This window comes from Canis lupus, chromosome 25, assembly GCF_003254725.2.
Source record: "Canis lupus dingo isolate Sandy chromosome 25, ASM325472v2, whole genome shotgun sequence".
Taxonomy (NCBI): domain Eukaryota; kingdom Metazoa; phylum Chordata; class Mammalia; order Carnivora; family Canidae; genus Canis; species Canis lupus.
Window position 1 is genome coordinate 45,297,959 of NC_064267.1, and position 9,929 is coordinate 45,307,887.

The following is a 9,929-nucleotide window of genomic DNA, read 5'->3' on the forward strand; positions in this document are numbered from 1 at the left end:
ATGCTTCTGCTACTGTGCAGAGCCTTTTGAAAACCAGAGCTTTGTGAACACTCTGCATAAATAATGCTATGATTCACCATCTGGGGAGGTGTGCTTATTCTCAGGGTAACTTGTGTGCTCCCAGGCTTGCATGTATGACAGAGCATGAGATCACTCCCCAATGCCCAAGGTAGCGTGACTGACTACGGCTCCTCCTGCCTCCTCTGCCTAGGAAAGGACTGGGGACCTCAGAGGGTTCCCTGGTTGGTTTGGCCCAAGATGCTCTTGGAGAAGCTGCTCAGGTGCCTGGTTCCCAATGGGAGACCCCAGATGTCCTGAACCCAAGGCCTCCTCTCCAACCCTGAGTTGAGACTCATCTGTCCCATGGCTAACTTCTTTTCCTTAGGTTTCCAATATCTCCATTAAATTAAAAAAAAAAGTTTTATTAATTTAAGAGATCTCTACACTCAATATGGAGCTCAGACTCAAGCCCCTGAGATCAAAAGTAGGATGCTCTACCGACTGAGCCACCCAGGTGCCCTCCAACATCTCCATTTTAGAAGAGAGTTTGGTGTTACATTTCACTATTAGAAGGGCCATTGAAGTGTTTTTCTTAGAACAAAGGATTTCAGGGGTAAATCCCAGTCTCTTCCAATTGCAAAGCAGAGAACTGCTCAAAGCTTCAGGAACAGGTTTCCAATCTCCCTTTTAGGGGCTACACAAACCCAGGGAGCTCAGGCTCCCATAACAGCACCACCTCTCTGCCCAGGCTGCTCTGTGGGAGGGAATGCATCAGAGCCCAGCCCTAGCTTATACCTGGGTGGAAAAGGGCTAGCTTTCCCTCCCCATTGGCTCCAGAGATTCCACCCTCGTCCCCCTTATGTTGGTGGAGTAAAAGTGATAAGACTTGGATTCAAGCCCAGCTTTGTGGCTGAGGCAGGTGGCTTATCTCTGGCATTGTTCATGTCTCCATCTGTGAAATGGGAACACTCTAAAGGTCAGGGTTTGGGGCAGGCAAGATGGAGTTCATTGGAGAATTTTGAAAACCACAAATGCAACACACGTAGGACAGGCTTCTTTAGGCTGGAATAACAGGACAGAGCCCCCCCCATGCAAGAGAGAGTCCTATTCTCCTGTACACGAGCAAACCAAAGTTACCAGGCAAGACAGATGAGCTGCCTAAGGCCACGGGGTGCAGCGAGGAGATGAGGCAGGATGAGAACCCACCTCCTTGTCACTCTCCCATCCCAAGGCCACATGTTTGCCCAGCACTCATTTTCCAAAGATATAAGACCTGGAGCGTAGCAGACTCATGAAGGGAAGAAATGAGGTTGGACAATGAGTCAGCAGATTTGAAGAGCTTCCTCCTGGCCAAGTGACCTTAGATTTCAGTCTTCTTATCTCAGAATGGGGTGGAGATCATGTGCCTTGCTCCTCACAGGGCTGTTTGAGGATGACTTGGGCAGCATGTGGAGGTGCCTGCCTGATAGACTAGTAGGGAAGCCATGGTCTCTGGCCCTCCCTTCTCTGGACCTTTGTGCAATGCTGACTGAGCTGATACAAACAGCTTGGCTTTCTTGCAGCATCTTAGGGGGAATGTTTTCGCAGAAAGCTAGATCCCAATTCCCAAGGACTAGCTCTTTTGTTCCCGGGTGTCCCCTTCTGGAATCATCTAGATAGCATTTCTCAAACGGGAAATTTTGCACCCCTAGAGGGCAACTTTTGGAGACATTTTTGGTGTCACAATTAGGGGGTGAAACTGACATGTAGTAGATAGAAGCCAGGGATGCTGGTAAAAGTCCTACAAAGCACAAGACATAGCGACCCACCCACTCCTAACAAAGAATTAATTATCTGTTCCCCAATAGTGCTGAAGTTGAGAAATACTGGTGATCTAAATCAGTTCCATGTGAGTATCAGTGACTTCTACCCAGGACCATAGCTGAGTGATGGGGGGCCACAAGAATCCTCTGCCCATTCCCTGAGCCATGTGGTCTCCCTTCAGGGGTCTCTACAAGCAATAGTCACCCAAGCTGGGGCTTCCACGTTTTTTGGTTGATCTGAGGACTGAATTCCAGTCAAGTCAAAGCAACAAAACGCCAAAATGCCAAGTCATTCTTAATAGGTACTTTTTAAAGTACATAATTAAGGTCAATGTCTACAATACTTTTTGTGGTTTGCTTTTCTTTCAAAAAGGATTTTGAAATGTGTTTGTATTTATGACTGATTGGACATGTAGAACATTTTGATAGTATTTTTTCTGTTAATAATTATCCAGAGTAGCACAATGCTAGCATGAGTCAGCCTTTTTAAAAAAGTATCCTACATGAGTATCTGAAAAATTTCAACCTTGGTTGATTGATTTGTGTAATTCTAAGAGAATGAGATTAAACGGGTTTAAAAAACAAACAACATTCCTGAGATATAAGTCATAGATCATACAATTCATTCTAGGAAGGTTTACAGTTCGATGGTTTTTAGCATATTCTGAGCAACCATCACCACAATTGGTTTTGAAATGTTTGCAATCACCCCTAAAAAACCCCTGCCCAGTGAGTAGTCACTCTACAGCCCCTGCCAACCACTGAAATACTCTTCGGTCTTTATGGATTTCCCTATTCAGATCATCTCAAACAAATGGGATCACAGAATATGTGGCTGGCCTTTGTATTTTTATTTAATTATTTATTTAAAAAGATTTTATTTATTCATGAGAGATGCAAGGAGAGAGGCAGAGATATAGGCAGAGGGAGGAGCAGCATACCAGTAGGAGCGTGATGCAAACTCAATCCCAGGACCCCAGAAACATGATCAGAGCCGAAGTCAGACACTCAGCCACTGAGCCACCCAGGTGGCTGAGCACCCAGGTGCCCCTCGACAGGCTTTTTAAATATAGCAGAATATTTTCAGGATTCATCCAGATTGTGGTATTGTTTTTTTATTGCTGAATAATATTTCCTTCTATAGATATACCACACTTCATGTACCTACTCATCAGTTGAGGACTTTTGTGTTTTTTCTATTTCTTGGCCATTATGAATACTGCAGCTGTGAACATTCCTGTACAAGTTTTATGCGGACATATGTTCCAATCTCTTGCATATGTACTGAGGAGCGGAATTGCTGGGTTCTGTGATAAACCTTTGAGGAACGGCTGCATTGTTGTTCAGAGTGCCTGCTCCTTTGTTTTATTGTGATAAAATACACATAAAGTAAAACTCACCATTTTAAAGTGTGCTCTCCAGTGGTGCTTGATACACCCGTGATGTACATCATCACCATTATCTAGTTTCAGAACATTCTTATCACACCAAAAGGACATGCACGTGCCTTTCTAAGTAGTCACTCTGATTCTACCCTCCCCAGCCCCTGGCAACCACGAATCTGTTTTCTGTCTATAGATTTGCCTATTCTGGCGATTTGATGGAAATGAAATCATACAGGATGTGGCCTTTTGTATCTGGCTTCTTTACTTAGCTTAATGTTTCAAGGTTCTCCATATAATAACACATGTTGGTACTTAATTTATTTTTTAAAGATTTATCTATTTGTGGAGGGAGGGATAGAAGGAAAGAGTGAGAGAGAGAGTAGAGTCGTTAAGCAGACTCTTCACTGAGTACGGAGCCTGAAGCGAGGTTCGATCCTGGGACCCGAGACCAGGACCTGAGCCAAAATGGAGTGAGATGCTTAAGTGACTGAGCCATGCAGGTGCCCTGATACCTCATGTCTTTATGGCTAAATAATATTCCTTTCTGTTGATGGACCACTGTTTGTACATTTATCAGTTGACAGACATTTTCTTTAAAGTCTTATTGAAGTAATCTCTGCACTCGATGTGGGGCTCAAACTCACGACCCTGAGCTAAGAGTCGCATGTTCTTCTGACGGATTGAGCCAGGCACCCCTGCTGATGGACAGACATTTCTATTACCAGTTGATGGGTTTCTACTCTTTGCCGTTGTCTATCCTCCTGCTATAAGCATTTCTGTAAAGGTTTTGTTTAACAGTTGTTTTCAGTTCCTTTTTATTATAGCCACCCTAGGTGGCAAGAAGTGATATCTTATTTTTATTTGCATTTCCTTAGTGACTATTGATGTTGAGTATATTTTCATAGGCTTGTTGACTGTTCTTCTATCTTCTTCAACAGTAATCTATTCTGATCCCTTGTGTATTTTAAAAAACTATTTCTGTTGATGTTGTTGAGTGTTGGAGGGAGTTATTGTGAGGATGTTGATGCAGGTTTACAAGGGGGCTGGTTCCAGGCATTTGGAGGCTTCTCAACTCCTCCTCGGAAGGAGGAGTCCTCGGAATGTATGTTTTGCCCACCATTCTTTCAGTTGGACTGGTTTCCAAGATGTGGCCTTGAGAGAGTCAGGTGTTGTGGACAGTATACTATCCAGATGGTATACATAAGCGAACCCAGTTAATGTGTCTATATAGCCTTCTAGATTTGGCAGGCAGGGGCAGAGATCTACTGGTCTTGTGGCCATTCAAGACAAGCCTTGTGAGGAACATCCCTTGCTTCTGACCCCTGCCACCACCCATCCAGATCAGCCTGCCTTGTTTTCAGTGTGCCCTTGCCTCCATATCCAGTGGCCAGTTTGTGAGCCAACAATTGGTGAACTAGCCATTTTTATAGGATGAGGGGCACCTATATCAGATGCTTATGGACTGCCATGTGAGTATGGGGACACATGAAAACACTGGCTGGTTCGATGGGCGTGTTGGCGGGGCTGCTCAGGGCAGCCTGTGGCAGAGAGTGGAAACAGATGTCTGTGTGCTGGGCCAGCTGCTGTGGGGGGCAGGTCAGCAGACCACTGAAATTCAACTAGAGGCTAAAGCCTGAATGACAAGGTTGGAAGAGGGCTGAGGTTGCAGAAGGATGTGCGATGCCCACTGGTCTGGTGGCTTCGAGGCGGATCAACAAGGTATGGGTTGGACCCCATGATAGAGACCACAGAAGGAGAATGCCCCTTGAACTTTGGTCCAAGCTCTGGAAGGGGGTGAAACCCGATGATGAGTAGTGGATTGACTGAGGTGCTGGCCATTTCCTGGCCACGTGGGTACAATGGCATTAAGACAATCTCCCTGTTAATAGGGAGAAGCTGTGCAGTGGGTGGGGCTAGAGGTAGGAGAGGTGGCTGCTAAGAAGAGTAAGGAACCTCTACCCTCCCTCCTGGTTACCCTTGAGGTCCTGTGCCATCATCCTGTCCTCTTTGTCTCTTCCATTTCTGCCCTCATTTGTTTGCTGCCCAAGGCCTTCAGACAGCATTATTTAGAAAAACATTTTGCAAGAGTTTATAATCATTATCTGTGGGACCAGCGACTGAGAGGAGCTACTCCTGTATTAGCAGAAGCCCCAAAGGCTTCTAGGTGATTTTGAAAACGTTGTTTGGTCATGTTAAAAATCCCAGTGAGATTTTGTTTGGCTTTCATGCTTATGAAATGAATCTATTGCTTCACTGGGGACAAAATCAGGAGCATTACAAAGTGAAATCTTCCCATCCAGCATGTTGCAGTCTCTTTATTTATTCTATCTAGATTGATATCTTAGTGTTGTTAAAGAACGAAAGTCCAACCTGTAAATTTGCAGATCAAGTGGCCTTATTAGGGATTCATGAACTGAGCAGCATCCCATCTAGGAAGCAGAGGGGAGCTCTGAGGCCTTGTATGAAATGGGTGGTTTTCATGGGAAGGAGGGCCAGGAAGTTATTAGTGAAAGACCCCAGTCCCTAAACAAGGTAGCAGGAGACAGGAGAAGAGGAGTGGAGTCAGGGCCTGATTGGAGGCTTTGTGACAGCTCTCCTTGTTCCAAGGTGACCAGGCTCCGGGGGGAGGGTGCTCTCTGGTCCCTTATGTCATCCATAAGGGTTATCTTGCCCATATATGCTTTAGATAACAAAAGATCTTATTCTGAGAAGTAAGTATGGAATGCTCAACAACTCTTGCCGTGTGTTCACATGTGCACTGCAGGATCCTTCACGGTATTTCCTTATTTGACAGGCGCTTCAAGTAGATTCTTTCCTGACCATTGCAAGAGATGTCCTGGTGTGGAAAAGGAGCAAAACCTAAGAGCTAGTGTCCCCCTCCCTGTTTAGAGAAAGCTGCCTTAGCAGTGTTATATATTTTTCTGGGTGTGTTCCATGTTCCCCACAAACGAGAGGAAAGCGCTTCAACAGTTTGCAGCTAAGTTTCCATCCCACAGAGAGGTTATGCTTGAGGCTGGGGCATTGGTGACTCCCCAGAGCTCAGTCACAGCTCTTGGCACAGGACAAACCAGGAACTAGGAGGAGATCCAGTGAATTGGGCATCCACAGCCCTGTTTTGGGAATTGGATAGAAGGCAACAGAGTCAATTAGAATGTTCTCTGGAGAGAGCACAGAGGCAGGTGAGATGTTTCCTAGATAAGGGGGATTGATTTCTCCTTGTGTGGAAGCAGAGAGTGGGGCCAGTGGTGGAAGAGTGGGACAGGTCTAGTCTGTAATGATTAACACAAGGAGGGCATGCTGCCTGCCAGTTACCTGCCCTGCGAAGTGGCTCAGTGATAAGGTAAAGTCAAAGAAAATAAATGTAGGAGGCATAGCCTGATCTGCAAAGCCGGCTGCTTTGGGCTTCTACAGACATGGCTGCAGGGTTCCTGGCTCCCCTGCCAGTGCTCACGGGGCTGTTGCTCATCCTGTGTGTTGGACGCTGGGTTGAAGGTGGGAAGGTACTGGTGGTGCCTATGGATGGCAGCCACTGGCTTAGCATGAAGAAGGCTGTGCAGAAGCTCCATGCCAGAGGCCACCAGATGGTGGTGGTTTCCCCAGAGTCGAATATGCATATCAAAGAAGAGGATTTTTTCACCCTGACAACCTATGCCACACCTTACACCCAGGAAGAATTTGATCGCATCCTGTTGGGCCAGAGTTACCTGGTTTTTGAAAGAATGCCTTTTCTAAAAACATTTTTGAAAACTATGGAAGCTTTAAAAGCTGCTGCTTTGATTTTTCAAAGATCTTGTGAGTCGCTGATGCATAACAAGAACCTGATCAGGCACCTGAATGCCAGTTCCTTTGATGTGCTTTTAACTGATCCTGTTTATCCCTGTGGGGCAATACTGGCTAGGTACCTGTCCCTTCCCTCTGTGTTTTTTTTGCGGAACATTCCATGTGATTTAGATTCTGAGGGCACACAGTGCCCAAACCCTTCCTCATATATTCCCAGATTATTAACAAGGAATTCAGACCACATGACGTTCCTGCAAAGGGTCAAGAACATGCTCTACCCCCTGGCTCTGAAGTACATTTGCCACGTTTCTTTCACTCCTTATGCAAGCCTTGCCTCTGAGCTTCTTCAGCGAGAGGTATCCCTGGTGGACATCCTCAGCTCGGGATCTGTGTGGCTGTTCAGAGGGGACTTTGTTCTGGACTACCCCAGGCCAATCATGCCCAACATGTTCTTCATTGGAGGCATAAACTGTGCCAACAGGAAGCCATTGTCTCAGGTCTGTATTGCATCCTATGTGCGATTAGTGTTCCAGGTGGAACACTTATGTTTTTTTAAAGCTTACTTCCAGGTGCTTACTTATCTGCCAGTCTTTCTGAGATGTCTTCTACCTCTTGTTCTCCTGTGAGTTCTGTGAAATAAGTGTTAAAGTACTTCCACTCATGCATTAAAGGTTTGCAATGGTCACAAAGAGAATTGAGAGGCAGGGGTGCAGGTCTGTGATGAGATCAACAAGCGTCAGCATGGTCAAACAAGACTTTCCTTTCTTTCTTTTTTAAAATTTATTTATTCATGAGAGACACAGAGAGAGGCAGAGATATAGGCAGAGGGAGTAGCAGGGTCCGTGCAGGGAGCCCAACATGGGACTCGATCCCGGGACTCCAGGATCAGGCCCTGGGCTGAGGGCAGTGAAACCGCTGAGCCACCCGGGCTGCCCTAACAGGCTTTTTAAATATAGCATGATACTTCCGGATTCATCCAGGTTGTAGTATTGTTTTTATTGCTTAATAATATTTCCTTCTATGGATATACCACACTTCATGTACCTACTCATCAGTCGATCGACTTTTGTGTTTTTACTGTTTCTTGGCCATTGTGAATACTGCAGCTGTGAACATTCCTGTGCAAGTTTTATGCGGACATATGTTCCAATCTCTTGCATATGTACTGAGGAGTGGAATATCTGGGTTGTGTGATAAACCTTTGAGGAATGGCCAGATTGTTGTTCAGAGTGCCTGCTCCCTTTGTTTTATTGTGATAAAATACACATAAAGTAAAACTGACCATTTTAAAGTGTGCTCTCCAGTGGTGATTGATACACCCGTGATGTACATCATCACCATTATCTAGTTTCAGAACATTCTTATCACCCCAAAAGGACATGCACGTGCTTTTCTAAGTAGTCACTCTGATTCTAACCTCCCCAACTCCTGGCAACCACGAATCTGTTTTCTGTCTATAGATTTGCCTATTCTGGCGATTTGATGGAAATGAAATCATACAGGATGTGGCCTTTTGTATCTGGCTCCTTTACTTAGTTTAATGTTCAAGTTCATCCATATAATAACACATGTTGGTACTTAATTTCTTTTTTAAAGATTTATTTATTTGTGGAACGAGGGACAGAGGGAAAGAGTGAGAGAGAGAGTAGAGTCCTTGAGCAGACTCTTCACTGAGTACGGAGCCTGAAGCGAGGTTCGATCCTGGGACCTGAGACCAGGACCTGAGCCAAAATGGAGTGAGATGCTTAAGTGACTGAGCCATGCAGGTGCCCTGATACCTCATGTCTTTATGGCTAAATAATATTCCTTTCTGTGGATGGACCACTGTTTGTACATTTATCAGTTGACAGACATTTTCTTTAAAGTCTTATTGAAGTAAACTCTGCACTCGATGTGGGGCTCAAACTCACGACCCTGAGCTAAGAGTCGCATGTTCTTCTGACGGATTGAGCCAGGCACCCCTGCTGATGGACAACATTTCTATTACCAGTTGATGGGTTTCTACTCTTTGCCGTTGTCTATCCTCCTGCTATGAGCATTTCTGTAAAGGTTTTGTTTAACAGTTGTTTTCAGTTACTTTTTATTATAGCCACCCTAGGTGGCAAGAAGTGATATCTTATTTTTATTTGCATTTCCTTAGTGACTATTGATGTTGAGTATATTTTCATAGGCTTGTTGACTGTTCTTCTATCTTCTTCAACAGTAATCTATTCTGATCCCTTGTGTATTTTAAAAAACTATTTCTGTTGATGTTGTTGAGTGTTGGAGGGAGTTATTGTGAGGATGTTGATGCAGGTTTACAAGGGGGCTGGTTCCAGGCATTTGGAGGCTTCTCAACTCCTCCTCGGAAGGAGGAGTCCTCGGAATGTATGTTTTGCCCACCATTCTTTCAGTTGGACTGGTTTCCAAGATGTGGCCTTGAGAGAGTCAGGTGTTGTGGACAGTATACTATCCAGATGGTATACATAAGTGAACCCAGTTAATGTGTCTATATAGCCTTCTAGATTTGGCAGGCAGGGGCAGAGATCTACTGGTCTTGTGGCCATTCAAGACAAGCCTTGTGAGGAACATCCCTTGCTTCTGACCCCTGCCACCACCCATCCAGATCAGCCTGCCTTGTTTTCAGTGTGTCCTTGCCTCCATATCCAGTGGCCAGTTTGTGAGCCAACAATTGGTGAACTAGCCATTTTTATAGGATGAGGGGCACCTATATCAGATGCTTATGGACTGCCATGTGAGTATGGGGACACATGAAAACACTGGCTGGTTCGATGGGCGTGTTGGCGGGGCTGCTCAGGGCAGCCTGTGGCAGAGAGTGGAAACAGATGTCTGTGTGCTGGGCCAGCTGCTGTGGGGGGCAGGTCAGCAGACCACTGAAATTCAACTAGAGGCTAAAGCCTGAATGACAAGGTTGGAAGAGGGCTGAGGTTGCAGAAGGATGTGCGATGCCCACTGGTCTGGT

At 45.4% G+C, this 9,929-nt stretch overlaps 1 protein-coding gene across 5 annotated transcripts in view; it reads left to right on the forward strand.

The window, feature by feature from the left end:
• Positions 1-9,929, forward strand: part of LOC112669926 (UDP-glucuronosyltransferase 1A1-like) — a 146,054-nt gene that overhangs the window by 108,410 nt on the left and 27,715 nt on the right. Inside the window, exon 1 of one of the 5 annotated variants that reach the window (XM_049101183.1) lies at positions 6,534-7,085. The exons of 3 other annotated variants lie outside the window; for them this stretch is intronic. In XM_049101183.1, the coding sequence (XP_048957140.1) occupies positions 6,601-7,085 (485 nt within the window). In that variant the 5' untranslated portion in view covers positions 6,534-6,600. Of the gene's footprint in view, positions 1-6,533; positions 7,465-9,929 lie in introns of those variants that run through there. One more of the 5 variants, XM_049101182.1, reaches the window with a different exon arrangement.